The 16,791-nt window shown below is 40.8% G+C and overlaps 1 protein-coding gene across 1 annotated transcript in view; it reads right to left on the bottom strand.

Annotated features, from left to right (window-relative positions):
• Positions 1-11,045: 11,045 nt before the first annotated feature.
• The window catches only part of LOC308336029 (rho GTPase-activating protein 21-like), a 55,925-nt gene continuing 50,179 nt past the window's right edge, over positions 11,046-16,791 (bottom strand). Inside the window, 1 exon segment of the mRNA XM_080793273.1 lies at positions 11,046-14,340. Coding sequence (XP_080649399.1) covers positions 12,562-14,340 — 1,779 coding nt within the window. The 3' untranslated portion in view covers positions 11,046-12,561.

Genomic DNA, 16,791 nt, shown 5'->3' with positions numbered 1-16,791 from the left:
TTAGCCTCGTTTCTCATCATTTTGGACCATGGGCTAAAGCCCATATCGTACGGCATACTATAGCGCGCCGTTTTTCATCATTTTTGAAGATTTGAAAAAAATGACGAAATGACAAAAACGAAAGGTTATAGCCCATGTTTTTTGAAATTTTGAAAAAATAAGTTAGCCTCGTTTCTCATCATTTTGGACCATGGGCTATAGCCCATATCGTACGGCATACTATAGCGCGCCGTTTTTCATCATTTTTGAAGATTTGAAAAAAATGACGAAATGACAAAAACGAAAGGTTATAGCCCATGTTTTTTGAAATTTTGAAAAAAAAAGTTAGCCTCGTTTCTCATCATTTTGGACCATGGGCTATAGCCCATATCGTACGGCATACTATAGCGCGCCGTTTTTCATCATTTTTGAAGATTTGAAAAAAATGACGAAATGAAAAAAACGAAAGGTTATAGCCCATGTTTTTTGAAATTTTGAAAAAAAAAGTTAGCCTCGTTTCTCATCATTTTGGACCATGGGCTATAGCCCATATCGTACGGCATACTATAGCGCGCCGTTTTTCATCATTTTTGAAGATTTGAAAAAAATGACAAAATGACAAAAACGAAAGGTTATAGCCCATGTTTTTTGAAATTTTGAAAAAAAAAGTTAGCCTCGTTTCTCATCATTTTGGACCATGGGCTATAGCCCATATCGTACGGCATACTATAGCGCGCCGTTTTTCATCATTTTTGAAGATTTGAAAAAAATGACGAAATGACAAAAACGAAAGGTTATAGCCCATGTTTTTTTAAATTTTGAAAAAAAAAGTTAGCCTCGTTTCTCATCATTTTGGACCATGGGCTATAGCCCATATCGTACGGCATACTATAGCGCGCCGTTTTTCATCATTTTTGAAGATTTGAAAAAATGACGAAATGACAAAAACGAAAGGTTATAGCCCATGTTTTTTGAAATTTTGAAAAAAAAAGTTAGCCTCGTTTCTCATCATTTTGGACCATGGGCTATAGCCCATATCGTACGGCATACTATAGCGCGCCGTTTTTCATCATTTTTGAAGATTTGAAAAAAATTACGAAATGACAAAAACGATGGGTTATAGCCCATGTTTTTTGAAATTTTGAAAAAAAAAGTTAGCCTCGTTTCTCATCATTTTGGACCATGGGCTATAGCCCATATCGTACGGCATACTATAGCGCGCCGTTTTTCATCATTTTTGAAGATTTGAAAAAAATGACGAAATGACAAAAACGAAAGGTTATAGCCCATGTTTTTTGAAATTTTGAAAAAAAAAGTTAGCCTCGTTTCTCATCATTTTGGACCATGGGCTATAGCCCATATCGTACGGCATACTATAGCGCGCCGTTTTTCATCATTTTTGAAGATTTGAAAAAAATGACGAAATGACAAAAACGAAAGGTTATAGCCCATGTTTTTTGAAATTTTGAAAAAAAAAGTTAGCCTCGTTTCTCATCATTTTGGACCATGGGCTATAGCCCATATCGTACGGCATACTATAGCGCGCTGTTTTTCATCATTTTTGAAGATTTGAAAAAAATGACGAAATGACAAAAACGAAAGGTTATAGCCCATGTTTTTTGAAATTTTGAAAAAAAAAGTTAGCCTCGTTTCTCATCATTTTGGACCATGGGCTATAGCCCATATCGTACGGCATACTATAGCGCGCCGTTTTTCGTCATTTTTGAAGATTTGAAAAAAATTACGAAATGACAAAAACGAAAGGTTATAGCCCATGTTTTTTGAAATTTTGAAAAAAAAAGTTAGCCTCGTTTCTCATCATTTTGGACCATGGGCTATAGCCCATATCGTACGGCATACTATAGCGCGCCGTTTTTCATCATTTTTGAAGATTTGAAAAAAATGACGAAATGACAAAAACGATGGGTTATAGCCCATGTTTTTTGAAATTTTGAAAAAAAAAGTTAGCCTCGTTTCTCATCATTTTGGACCATGGGCTATAGCCCATATCGTACGGCATACTATAGCGCGCCGTTTTTCATCATTTTTGAAGATTTGAAAAAAATGACGAAATGACAAAAACGAAAGGTTATAGCCCATGTTTTTTGAAATTTTGAAAAAATAAGTTAGCCTCGTTTCTCATCATTTTGGACCATGGGCTATAGCCCATATCGTACGGCATACTATAGCGCGCCGTTTTTCATCATTTTTGAAGATTTGAAAAAAATGACGAAATGACAAAAACGAAAGGTTATAGCCCATGTTTTTTGAAATTTTGAAAAAAAAAGTTAGCCTCGTTTCTCATCATTTTGGACCATGGGCTATAGCCCATATCGTACGGCATACTATAGCGCGCCGTTTTTCATCATTTTTGAAGATTTGAAAAAAATGACGAAATGACAAAAACGAAAGGTTATAGCCCATGTTTTTTGAAATTTTGAAAAAATAAGTTAGCCTCGTTTCTCATCATTTTGGACCATGGGCTATAGCCCATATCGTACGGCATACTATAGCGCGCCGTTTTTCATCATTTTTGAAGATTTGAAAAAAATGACGAAATGACAAAAACGAAAGGTTATAGCCCATGTTTTTTGAAATTTTGAAAAAAAAAGTTAGCCTCGTTTCTCATCATTTTGGACCATGGGCTATAGCCCATATCGTACGGCATACTATAGCACGCCGTTTTTCATCATTTTTGAAGATTTGAAAAAAATGACAAAATGACAAAAACGAAAGGTTATAGCCCATGTTTTTTGAAATTTTGAAAAAAAAAGTTAGCCTCGTTTCTCATCATTTTGGACCATGGGCTATAGCCCATATCGTACGGCATACTATAGCGCGCCGTTTTTCATCATTTTTGAAGATTTGAAAAAAATGACGAAATGACAAAAACGAAAGGTTATAGCCCATGTTTTTTGAAATTTTGAAAAAAAAAGTTAGCCTCGTTTCTCATCATTTTGGACCATGGGCTATAGCCCATATCGTACGGCATACTATAGCGCGCCGTTTTTCATCATTTTTGAAGATTTGAAAAAATGACGAAATGACAAAAACGAAAGGTTATAGCCCATGTTTTTTGAAATTTTGAAAAAAAAAGTTAGCCTCGTTTCTCATCATTTTGGACCATGGGCTATAGCCCATATCGTACGGCATACTATAGCGCGCCGTTTTTCATCATTTTTGAAGATTTGAAAAAAATGACGAAATGACAAAAACGAAAGGTTATAGCCCATGTTTTTTGAAATTTTGAAAAAAAAAGTTAGCCTCGTTTCTCATCATTTTGGACCATGGGCTATAGCCCATATCGTACGGCATACTATAGCGCGCCGTTTTTCATCATTTTTGAAGATTTGAAAAAAATGACGAAATGACAAAAACGAAAGGTTATAGCCCATGTTTTTTGAAATTTTGAAAAAAAAAGTTAGCCTCGTTTCTCATCATTTTGGACCATGGGCTATAGCCCATATCGTACGGCATACTATAGCGCGCCGTTTTTCATCATTTTTGAAGATTTGAAAAAAATTACGAAATGACAAAAACGATGGGTTATAGCCCATGTTTTTTGAAATTTTGAAAAAAAAAGTTAGCCTCGTTTCTCATCATTTTGGACCATGGGCTATAGCCCATATCGTACGGCATACTATAGCGCGCCATTTTTCATCATTTTTGAAGTATTGAAAAAAATGACGAAATGACAAAAACGAAAGGTTATAGCCCATGTTTTTTGAAATTTTGAAAAAATAAGTTAGCCTCGTTTCTCATCATTTTGGACCATGGGCTATAGCCCATATCGTACGGCATACTATAGCGCGCCGTTTTTCATCATTTTTGAAGATTTGAAAAAAAATACGAAATGACAAAAACGAAAGGTTATAGCCCATGTTTTTTGAAATTTTGAAAAAATAAGTTAGCCTCGTTTCTCATCATTTTGGACCATGGGCTATAGCCCATATCGTACGGCATACTATAGCGCGCCGTTTTTCATCATTTTTGAAGATTTGAAAAAAATGACGAAATGACAAAAACGAAAGGTTATAGCCCATGTTTTTTGAAATTTTGAAAAAAAAAGTTAGCCTCGTTTCTCATCATTTTGGACCATGGGCTATAGCCCATATCGGACGGCATACTATAGCGCGCCGTTTTTCATCATTTTTGAAGATTTGAAAAAAATGACGAAATGACAAAAACGAAAGGTTATAGCCCATGTTTTTTGAAATTTTGAAAAAAAAAGTTAGCCTCGTTTCTCATCATTTTGGACCATGGGCTATAGCCCATATCGTACGGCATACTATAGCGCGCCGTTTTTCATCATTTTTGAAGATTTGAAAAAAATTACGAAATGACAAAAACGATGGGTTATAGCCCATGTTTTTTGAAATTTTGAAAAAAAAAGTTAGCCTCGTTTCTCATCATTTTGGACCATGGGCTATAGCCCATATCGTACGGCATACTATAGCGCGCCGTTTTTCATCATTTTTGAAGATTTGAAAAAAATGACGAAATGACAAAAACGAAAGGTTATAGCCCATGTTTTTTGAAATTTTGAAAAAATAAGTTAGCCTCGTTTCTCATCATTTTGGACCATGGGCTATAGCCCATATCGTACGGCATACTATAGCGCGCCGTTTTTCATCATTTTTGAAGATTTGAAAAAAATGACGAAATGACAAAAACGAAAGGTTATAGCCCATGTTTTTTGAAATTTTGAAAAAAAAAGTTAGCCTCGTTTCTCATCATTTTGGACCATGGGCTATAGCCCATATCGTACGGCATACTATAGCGCGCCGTTTTTCATCATTTTTGAAGATTTGAAAAAAATGACGAAATGACAAAAACGAAAGGTTATAGCCCATGTTTTTTGAAATTTTGAAAAAATAAGTTAGCCTCGTTTCTCATCATTTTGGACCATGGGCTATAGCCCATATCGTACGGCATACTATAGCGCGCCGTTTTTCATCATTTTTGAAGATTTGAAAAAAATGACGAAATGACAAAAACGAAAGGTTATAGCCCATGTTTTTTGAAATTTTGAAAAAAAAAGTTAGCCTCGTTTCTCATCATTTTGGACCATGGGCTATAGCCCATATCGTACGGCATACTATAGCGCGCCGTTTTTCATCATTTTTGAAGATTTGAAAAAAATGACGAAATGACAAAAACGAAAGGTTATAGCCCATGTTTTTTGAAATTTTGAAAAAAAAAGTTAGCCTCGTTTCTCATCATTTTGGACCATGGGCTAAAGCCCATATCGTACGGCATACTATAGCGCGCCGTTTTTCATCATTTTTGAAGATTTGAAAAAAATGACGAAATGACAAAAACGAAAGGTTATAGCCCATGTTTTTTGAAATTTTGAAAAAAAAAGTTAGCCTCGTTTCTCATCATTTTGGACCATGGGCTATAGCCCATATCGTACGGCATACTATAGCGCGCCGTTTTTCATCATTTTTGAAGATTTGAAAAAAATGACGAAATGACAAAAACGAAAGGTTATAGCCCATGTTTTTTGAAATTTGGAAAAAATAAGTTAGCCTCGTTTCTCATCATTTTGGACCATGGGCTATAGCCCATATCGTACGGCATACTATAGCGCGCCGTTTTTCATCATTTTTGAAGATTTGAAAAAAATGACGAAATGACAAAAACGAAAGGTTATAGCCCATGTTTTTTGAAATTTTGAAAAAAAAAGTTAGCCTCGTTTCTCATCATTTTGGACCATGGGCTATAGCCCATATCGTACGGCATACTATAGCGCGCCGTTTTTCATCATTTTTGAAGATTTGAAAAAAATGACGAAATGACAAAAACGATGGGTTATAGCCCATGTTTTTTGAAATTTTGAAAAAAAAAGTTAGCCTCGTTTCTCATCATTTTGGACCATGGGCTATAGCCCATATCGTACGGCATACTATAGCGCGCCGTTTTTCATCATTTTTGAAGATTTGAAAAAAATGACGAAATGACAAAAACGAAAGGTTATAGCCCATGTTTTTTGAAATTTTGAAAAAATAAGTTAGCCTCGTTTCTCATCATTTTGGACCATGGGCTATAGCCCATATCGTACGGCATACTATAGCGCGCCGTTTTTCATCATTTTTGAAGATTTGAAAAAAATGACGAAATGACAAAAACGAAAGGTTATAGCCCATGTTTTTTGAAATTTTGAAAAAAAAAGTTAGCCTCGTTTCTCATCATTTTGGACCATGGGCTATAGCCCATATCGTACGGCATACTATAGCGCGCCGTTTTTCATCATTTTTGAAGATTTGAAAAAAATGACGAAATGACAAAAACGAAAGGTTATAGCCCATGTTTTTTGAAATTTTGAAAAAATAAGTTAGCCTCGTTTCTCATCATTTTGGACCATGGGCTATAGCCCATATCGTACGGCATACTATAGCGCGCCGTTTTTCATCATTTTTGAAGATTTGAAAAAAATGACGAAATGACAAAAACGAAAGGTTATAGCCCATGTTTTTTGAAATTTTGAAAAAAAAAGTTAGCCTCGTTTCTCATCATTTTGGACCATGGGCTATAGCCCATATCGTACGGCATACTATAGCACGCCGTTTTTCATCATTTTTGAAGATTTGAAAAAAATGACAAAATGACAAAAACGAAAGGTTATAGCCCATGTTTTTTGAAATTTTGAAAAAAAAAGTTAGCCTCGTTTCTCATCATTTTGGACCATGGGCTATAGCCCATATCGTACGGCATACTATAGCGCGCCGTTTTTCATCATTTTTGAAGATTTGAAAAAAATGACGAAATGACAAAAACGAAAGGTTATAGCCCATGTTTTTTGAAATTTTGAAAAAAAAAGTTAGCCTCGTTTCTCATCATTTTGGACCATGGGCTATAGCCCATATCGTACGGCATACTATAGCGCGCCGTTTTTCATCATTTTTGAAGATTTGAAAAAATGACGAAATGACAAAAACGAAAGGTTATAGCCCATGTTTTTTGAAATTTTGAAAAAAAAAGTTAGCCTCGTTTCTCATCATTTTGGACCATGGGCTATAGCCCATATCGTACGGCATACTATAGCGCGCCGTTTTTCATCATTTTTGAAGATTTGAAAAAAATGACGAAATGACAAAAACGAAAGGTTATAGCCCATGTTTTTTGAAATTTTGAAAAAATAAGTTAGCCTCGTTTCTCATCATTTTGGACCATGGGCTATAGCCCATATCGTACGGCATACTATAGCGCGCCGTTTTTCATCATTTTTGAAGATTTGAAAAAAATGACGAAATGACAAAAACGAAAGGTTATAGCCCATGTTTTTTGAAATTTTGAAAAAAAAAGTTAGCCTCGTTTCTCATCATTTTGGACCATGGGCTATAGCCCATATCGTACGGCATACTATAGCGCGCCGTTTTTCATCATTTTTGAAGATTTGAAAAAAATGACGAAATGACAAAAACGAAAGGTTATAGCCCATGTTTTTTGAAATTTTGAAAAAAAAAGTTAGCCTCGTTTCTCATCATTTTGGACCATGGGCTATAGCCCATATCGTACGGCATACTATAGCGCGCCGTTTTTCATCATTTTTGAAGATTTGAAAAAAATTACGAAATGACAAAAACGATGGGTTATAGCCCATGTTTTTTGAAATTTTGAAAAAAAAAGTTAGCCTCGTTTCTCATCATTTTGGACCATGGGCTATAGCCCATATCGTACGGCATACTATAGCGCGCCATTTTTCATCATTTTTGAAGTATTGAAAAAAATGACGAAATGACAAAAACGAAAGGTTATAGCCCATGTTTTTTGAAATTTTGAAAAAATAAGTTAGCCTCGTTTCTCATCATTTTGGACCATGGGCTATAGCCCATATCGTACGGCATACTATAGCGCGCCGTTTTTCATCATTTTTGAAGATTTGAAAAAAAATACGAAATGACAAAAACGAAAGGTTATAGCCCATGTTTTTTGAAATTTTGAAAAAATAAGTTAGCCTCGTTTCTCATCATTTTGGACCATGGGCTATAGCCCATATCGTACGGCATACTATAGCGCGCCGTTTTTCATCATTTTTGAAGATTTGAAAAAAATGACGAAATGACAAAAACGAAAGGTTATAGCCCATGTTTTTTGAAATTTTGAAAAAAAAAGTTAGCCTCGTTTCTCATCATTTTGGACCATGGGCTATAGCCCATATCGGACGGCATACTATAGCGCGCCGTTTTTCATCATTTTTGAAGATTTGAAAAAAATGACGAAATGACAAAAACGAAAGGTTATAGCCCATGTTTTTTGAAATTTTGAAAAAAAAAGTTAGCCTCGTTTCTCATCATTTTGGACCATGGGCTATAGCCCATATCGTACGGCATACTATAGCGCGCCGTTTTTCATCATTTTTGAAGATTTGAAAAAAATTACGAAATGACAAAAACGATGGGTTATAGCCCATGTTTTTTGAAATTTTGAAAAAAAAAGTTAGCCTCGTTTCTCATCATTTTGGACCATGGGCTATAGCCCATATCGTACGGCATACTATAGCGCGCCGTTTTTCATCATTTTTGAAGATTTGAAAAAAATGACGAAATGACAAAAACGAAAGGTTATAGCCCATGTTTTTTGAAATTTTGAAAAAATAAGTTAGCCTCGTTTCTCATCATTTTGGACCATGGGCTATAGCCCATATCGTACGGCATACTATAGCGCGCCGTTTTTCATCATTTTTGAAGATTTGAAAAAAATGACGAAATGACAAAAACGAAAGGTTATAGCCCATGTTTTTTGAAATTTTGAAAAAAAAAGTTAGCCTCGTTTCTCATCATTTTGGACCATGGGCTATAGCCCATATCGTACGGCATACTATAGCGCGCCGTTTTTCATCATTTTTGAAGATTTGAAAAAAATGACGAAATGACAAAAACGAAAGGTTATAGCCCATGTTTTTTGAAATTTTGAAAAAATAAGTTAGCCTCGTTTCTCATCATTTTGGACCATGGGCTATAGCCCATATCGTACGGCATACTATAGCGCGCCGTTTTTCATCATTTTTGAAGATTTGAAAAAAATGACGAAATGACAAAAACGAAAGGTTATAGCCCATGTTTTTTGAAATTTTGAAAAAAAAAGTTAGCCTCGTTTCTCATCATTTTGGACCATGGGCTATAGCCCATATCGTACGGCATACTATAGCGCGCCGTTTTTCATCATTTTTGAAGATTTGAAAAAAATGACGAAATGACAAAAACGAAAGGTTATAGCCCATGTTTTTTGAAATTTTGAAAAAAAAAGTTAGCCTCGTTTCTCATCATTTTGGACCATGGGCTAAAGCCCATATCGTACGGCATACTATAGCGCGCCGTTTTTCATCATTTTTGAAGATTTGAAAAAAATGACGAAATGACAAAAACGAAAGGTTATAGCCCATGTTTTTTGAAATTTTGAAAAAAAAAGTTAGCCTCGTTTCTCATCATTTTGGACCATGGGCTATAGCCCATATCGTACGGCATACTATAGCGCGCCGTTTTTCATCATTTTTGAAGATTTGAAAAAAATGACGAAATGACAAAAACGAAAGGTTATAGCCCATGTTTTTTGAAATTTGGAAAAAATAAGTTAGCCTCGTTTCTCATCATTTTGGACCATGGGCTATAGCCCATATCGTACGGCATACTATAGCGCGCCGTTTTTCATCATTTTTGAAGATTTGAAAAAAATGACGAAATGACAAAAACGAAAGGTTATAGCCCATGTTTTTTGAAATTTTGAAAAAAAAAGTTAGCCTCGTTTCTCATCATTTTGGACCATGGGCTATAGCCCATATCGTACGGCATACTATAGCGCGCCGTTTTTCATCATTTTTGAAGATTTGAAAAAAATGACAAAATGACAAAAACGAAAGGTTATAGCCCATGTTTTTTGAAATTTTGAAAAAAAAAGTTAGCCTCGTTTCTCATCATTTTGGACCATGGGCTATAGCCCATATCGTACGGCATACTATAGCGCGCCGTTTTTCATCATTTTTGAAGATTTGAAAAAAATGACGAAATGACAAAAATGATGAAAAACGGCATGCTATATAATAATAATAATAATAATATCTCAAACTTATATAGCGCTTTTCTGAGTACCCAAAGACGCTTTACATGGGGGGGCTTTACAGAGGTAACAACAAATTAAAAACAACTTTAATAGAAAGAAAAGGAAAAATAACACTAAAAGCTAAAGAACATTAAAAGACAGTGAAAAGGGTTAGCTAGGGAAGGCAATTTTGAAGAGGTGGGTTTTGAGGGTGGATTTGAAGGTTTGAAGGGTGGGGGCATCTCTGAGTGCCTTAGGGAGGGCATTCCACAGGGTTGGGGCAGCAAAGGCGAAAGCTCTGTCCCCCCACGTACGGAGTTTGGTTTTGGGGACATCAAGGAGGTTTGCATCACCAGACCTGAGGGAGCGAGAGGGGGCATGGCGTTTGAGGAGGTCACAGAGGTAAGGGGGAGCCAGGTTATTTAGAGCTTTGTAGGTGGTCAGGAGTGTTTTGAAGTGGATTCTTTGTTTAACCGGTAGCCAGTGAAGGTCACGGAGGACAGGTGTAATATGGTCTCTGGAACGGGTACTGGTGAGCAGGCGGGCAGCTGAATTCTGGACATATTGCAGTTTATTGAGGACTTTGGAGGTGGTGCCGTAGAGGATACTGTTGCAATAATCAAGGCGGGATGAGATGAATATGGATATATAGTATGCTGTCCGAGAAGCATGGGTTATACCAGTATCCTACTAGTCTAGGAGTCTAGGATAGAAGCATGGGTTATACCAGTATCCTACTAGTCTAGGAGTCTAGGATAGAAGCATGGGTTATACCAGTATCCTACTAGTCTAGGAGTCTAGGATAGAAGCATGGGTTATACCAGTATCCTACTAGTCTAGGAGTCTAGGATAGAAGCATGGGTTATACCAGTATCCTACTAGTCTAGGAGTCTAGGATAGAAGCATGGGTTATACCAGTATCCTACTAGTCTAGGAGTCTAGGATAGAAAAAGCATTAAAACTACATGACATAGCATGTCGTTTTTCCCTTTTTCACAATTAGTAAACGATAAGTAAAACAGTAATCTGATAAAAGATTATTTATTTCTTCCAGTGTTTGTCGAGGAAGGGCATTACACCCACATTACGCTGTACACAGGCAAGATGTTCACTGCTTTCACAAAAACAATTGTCTCATGCAGTTCCAGAGTGGGTTTCCCTCCCACTTTCTCCCAGGTGTGAAGAAGCAACTATAACCGTTTTGAAAGGTAAGAAAGGGGGCAGAAGAATAACTGGGAAATACATCTGTTGCAAAAATGTCATTCGAAAATTCTCTGTGAGAGAATTTAACAGAAAAAAAAAATAGATAAAGGACAGGATCCAAAAATGAACCCAAACCCAACAAAAAAACAACAACTCTGGAATGCCTTAAACTGAAAGAGTGTTTCATAACAAGGTTTTCAAAAATTCTGTCATGATAATTACCAGTAGAAATAAAACCATGTACTGTACCTACTGTAGGTGTTTCAATTTAAAAAGAGGCACTTTTTTTTCCTTTTGGGATTTCTTTTTGGACAAGTTTTGAACATAAAAACTCTCGTACCGAACATAACATACCACCGTATCAGTACTCCATTACAAGGTCTCATCGCTTTCATTTGATGAAACGATTACATTTCTCCAGTCCCTCAAGCCAATATCTTTCTTTTATGGCTGTATAAAACTGTATATATATATATATATATAAAAAAAAAAGTCCTACAGTACACACAGCTCAGAAAGCAGCCCTCATTTAAAACATACGTACAAAACAATTCACGTAGTTATTTCCTTGAAGAATTTTAAAACAAAATGACATTACCGTCACAAGCAACTAGTGTTAGTCAATGTAAGTAAGAGTAATACATTCTTCATACCGTTTATAATAAGAAGAATTTGACCGTGATTCCTTTGCACAATGTCGGTTTCAGAGACTTCAGCAACATGCATTCTGTGCGCATGTTGTCCCCTGGTTCTGCTCAATGGGACGAGGTCCATGTTATGTCTGTTCCAGTATACAGTCATCCACAAACCAATGTCTTAATGCACCTTTCTTCAACTTGTTGTCCAGTAACAATTTCTATGAGCCTATACACATTATGTACAGTAGGTATACAATACATACAGTATTATACTTTGTAGAAAAAAATATTGTGCAGTAAACCTTTGCTAAAAAATAATAGCCACATTAATAATTATGCAAACATTCTCTCCATCCAACGTCTCCTTCTCCTTCACACACAGACATACTCAGAGATACTGACAGAATGTCTCCTTCACACAGACACACTCAGAGATACTGACAGAAGGTCTCCTTCACACAGACACACTCAGAGATACTGACAGAAGGTCTCCTTCACACAGACACACTCAGAGATACTGACAGAAGGTCTCCTTCACACACAGACACACTCAGAGATACTGACAGAAGGTCTCCTTCACACAGACACACTCAGAGATACTGACAGAAGGTCTCCTTCACACAGACACACTCAGAGATACTGACAGAAGGTCTCCTTCACACAGACACACTCAGAGATACTGACAGAACCACAGACACACTCAGAGATACTGATAGAAGCGCGAGCGGGCGACCTGCGGCGCTCCGGACAGTTTGTGCGGGTGGGCGTCGGCCTTGTTGTTCCTCCCCTGCGGAGCGCCGCCGTTGACGTGTTCCCCCGCCGCCGCCACGGGCTGAGGAGGAGGGGGAGGAGGGGGGCCCGGGGAGGCCGCGGTGGCGTCCCCCCCCTGCAGGGCGTCAGGCTGGTGGTCGTCCTCGGGCACGGCTTTGGGCGCCACCACCTCCTCCTCCTCCTCCTCCTCCGCGCTGCACTCGGAGCCCGCGCCGCGGCGGCAACGCTCCCCGGTGACCCAGCCTCGGACGGAGAGGTCCGGCGAGCTGCCCTCGGGCTTGAGGCGCTCGGCGGTCCGGTCCCCCCCGCCCTGCTCCCTCCAGTCCTTCAGCTCCGCAAAGTCCCGCTGGCCGCCCATGGTGTGGCGCCGACGGATGCCCTTCTTCTTGCCGCGGGCGTCCCTCGCCACCGCCGCCGCGTCTCTCTTCTGGGCTCCTCCTCCTCCTCCTCCTCCTCCTCCCGCCACACCGAACATGTCGTCGGCGGAGCCGCCGCGCAGCCGGAGCCTCAGCCTCTCGCTGATCTTGAGGCGCCAGGCCTCGGGGCGGCGGGCGGGGCGCTCCGACTCGCTGAGGGGGGAGGAGGAGCTGAGGCTCCCCGTGGAGCGGCCCTTCCTCATCACCTCCAGGACGCGAGACAGCCGCGTGGACGAGGACGGCGGCTCCGCCCTGCCCTCGCCGCCGCCCGACAGCCCCCCCCCTCCCTCCACCGACGAGGAGTCGCTGTCCGTCTTCTGCCTCGGCGAGGAGCGTCTCCTGGAGAGGACGTCGCACTCCAGCAGCCTGTGCGAGGGGAACAGGCGCCGCGGCTCCATTTTGGGGGAAGCGTTCCCTGCGGCGCCCCCCGGTGGTCCGCCGCCGCCGTGACTCTGCTCCGGGCCGCCCGGCGTGGACTGGCCGAACACGGGGAAGTCGCCCTCGCTGTCCGTCTCCACCGGCCGCCCCTCGCTCACCAGCTCGCTGCGCTCGTCGTCCGCCTCCTCGCCACCGTGCGGCTCCTCCGGGCCGAGCGCGCCGCCCTCCTCGGCCCCCTCGGTGGGGAAGGTGACGGAGGACGTGGTGGAGAGGTCGGAGGTTATGGAGCTGACCTCGGCCGCCACGGAAAGGTCCGGAGTGGCCCCGCCCCCTGACGTCCACTTTTTGGGTCGCGACCTCGGCGGCGCGGAGCTCACGGTGCCGAGGCCGGACGCGTTCTCGTCCGGCTGTGCCGCGGCGGCGGACGACGAGGGTTTCCCGCCCGGGGGCGTGGCCTGGTAGCCCAGGGGCGTGGCCTGGTAGCCGAGGCCCTCGGGGGCCCCCCCCGGGGGCCCGGTGGACGGAGCGGGGGGCCCCCCCGAGGGCTCCCTGGACGGAGTCTTCTCCCTCAGGAAGAAGGAGTTGCGATGCTCCTTCTTCTTGGTTTTGGGCGTCAGCTCTGCGGCGGCTCGGCCGTTCTCCTTTCGCTCCGCCGGCCGCGCCTGTTCTTGTGCGTCGGGGCGGGGGGGGCGGGGGCGGGCCTGGCCCCCCGGGGCCTCGGCCGGGGGCCCGAGGTGCATGCGGTGGTGGTGGTTGGAGAGGTCTTTCTTGGGGAACACAGAGTCCAGGTCATCATCCGAGCTGCTAGGCTGCGGCTTCTCCTTTGGCTTCTTTCTTTTGCGGCTGGCTGCAGCAAAGATGGAGCAGACCAGGAGCTCTCTGCTGAACTGATCCTTCCCTGAGCCCCAGGAACCCTGAGAGAGAGACATAGAGACACACAGAGAGAGAGAGAGAGAGAGAGACATAGAGACACACAGAGAGAGAGAGAGAGAGAGAGAGAGAGAGAGACATAGAGACACACAGAGAGAGAGAGAGAGAGAGAGACATAGAGACACACAGAGAGAGAGAGAGAGAGAGAGAGAGAGACAGAGACACACAGAGAGAGAGAGAGAGAGAGAGAGAGAGAGAGAGAGAGAGAGAGAGAGAGAGAGAGAGAGCGAGAGAGAGAGAGAGAGATACAAACATGACTATTTCTGCCTCTGAGAACCAAGAAACAGCAGGGTAATACTAGCCACAATTTAAGCAACTCAGATGCTATAATGCTCTCTGGCATCTACTAGGGTTGCAAAACCAACCCTTTGACAAGACTTTTCATCCAAACAGAGAAGTCCTTTCTGGTTGTATTAAACGACGTTGGAAGCACCAACATTGCAGCTGTACATATACAGAAAGCTTGGGCCATCATCCTCCTGTCAAGTTTTTGCTTCATAAAAAAAAAATCCACCGTTGGCAGCTACTTTCTGTCAATAAATTATGTGCGGGACGGGGTGATTATAATTCGTTTGAGTTTGGAAGCGCTCGTTGTGAATCATTCAACGGTCCTGCATGCGTACCGCCTGTTTGGAAAGGACGCAGCGGCACGTTGCGTTGTTGAAAATGAGCGCTTCCAAACTCTGACACAGTGAAATTTTGAAAAAAAAAGTTAGCCTCGTTTCTCATCATTTTGGACCGTGGGCTATAGCCCATATCGTACGGCATACTATAGCGCGCAGTTTTTCATCATTTTTGAGGATTTGAAAAAAATGACGAAATGACAAAAACGATGGGTTATAGCCCATGTTTTTTGAAATTTTGAAAAAAAAAGTTAGCCTCGTTTCTCATCATTTTGGACCGTGGGCTATAGCCCATATCGTACGGCATACTATAGCGCGCAGTTTTTCATCATTTTTGAAGATTTGAAAAAAATGACGAAATGACAAAAACGATGGGTTATAGCCCATGTTTTTTGAAATTTTGAAAAAAAAAGTTATCCTCGTTTCTCATCATTTTGGACCGTGGGCTATAGCCCATATCGTACGGCATACTATAGCGCGCCGTTTTTCATCATTTTTGATGATTTGACAAAAATGAAAAAATGACAAAAACGATGGGTTATAGCCCATGTTTTTTGAAATTTTGAAAAAAAAAGTTGAAACTATCACCTGACCTGGAACTTATTGACAGAAAAGGTAGAATAACGTGAAACTGGTGGATTCTTATGAAAACAAAAACATGAGGGTCTTTACGGCATGCAATCCTGGTGAGTTTATCCCATTCTGACCTGAGATCAGATTCTAAAAATGTCTTCTACATCCTGACAGTTGTCTGAAAAAGCTATAATAATAATAATAATAATAACTTAGATTTATATAGCGCCTTTCAAGAAACCCAAGGACGCTTTACAAGACAAAAAAAAAAAAAAAAAAAAAAAAAAAATGTCAGTCGTTCTTCGATTTTTCAAAAATAGCAGACCTACAAGCTCGTATGAGCTTGTAGATCTGCTATTTTTCAATAGCTAAAGCACCTTTTTCATGTCAAGGACCCCCAGAATTATTTCTATTGGGCCACGGACCCCCATCTCAAAATATGTTGTTCCAGGGACCCCCCCAGAAGCAAATATTTTAGTTAAAAATGTTCTCTCCACAGATTTGCACCACATTTTCACGACTTTTCCAAAATAGCAGACCTACAAAGCTTGTAGATCTGCTATTTCTCAATATCTAAAGTACAACACAATGCTTTAAAACACCAAAAGGGGTTCCCGGCCAAACAAAATACAAACACAAGATTGGACGTTAACGTTTGGACGAAAGGTGCAGTGTCAAGGGTCAAGTATTGCAACTCTAGATTCCAGGTCATAGCATGTGATTTGCTTGCTGTATTTTGCGTGTCTTAAGTACCAGGTCTTATTCCCTATAACTTGAGTAAACTAAAGACCTGGAGGACGTGATCAATGCTCTTTGGCCACTCCAGGTCTTTAAGTTTACTCAAGTTATAGGGAATAAGACCTGGTGCTTAAGACACGCAAAATACAGCCCACTAGTGGGTTAATATACAAAGCACAGGTATGGATCCTTTCACCCCCCTGTCTGTCTGCGAGCTCTCCCACCACCTGTTCCTCTGAAGCACCACAAAAAGCAAAGAGGTTGACAAGAAGAGAGAGAGGAACGTTAGGGCCATGTTATTGTTATCATAGACGGGGGAACACAGTACGGTATCCATGCCAGAGCCCGTTATGTTATTAAAGCAGAAGCCAGAGCAGCAGCAGGAATGACCTGATGTCCTGCAGGAATGACCTGATGTCCTGCATGATGACCTGATGTCCTGCATGATGACCTGATGTCCTGCATGATGACCTGATGTCCTGCATGAATGACCTGATGTCC

The sequence above is a fragment of the Protomyctophum bolini genome (assembly GCF_963924005.1).
Source record: "Protomyctophum bolini genome assembly, chromosome: 21".
Lineage (NCBI taxonomy): Eukaryota > Metazoa > Chordata > Actinopteri > Myctophiformes > Myctophidae > Protomyctophum > Protomyctophum bolini.
The sequence above is the reverse complement of the archived record's forward strand: the minus strand, read 5'-3'. Positions and strand labels throughout refer to the sequence as shown.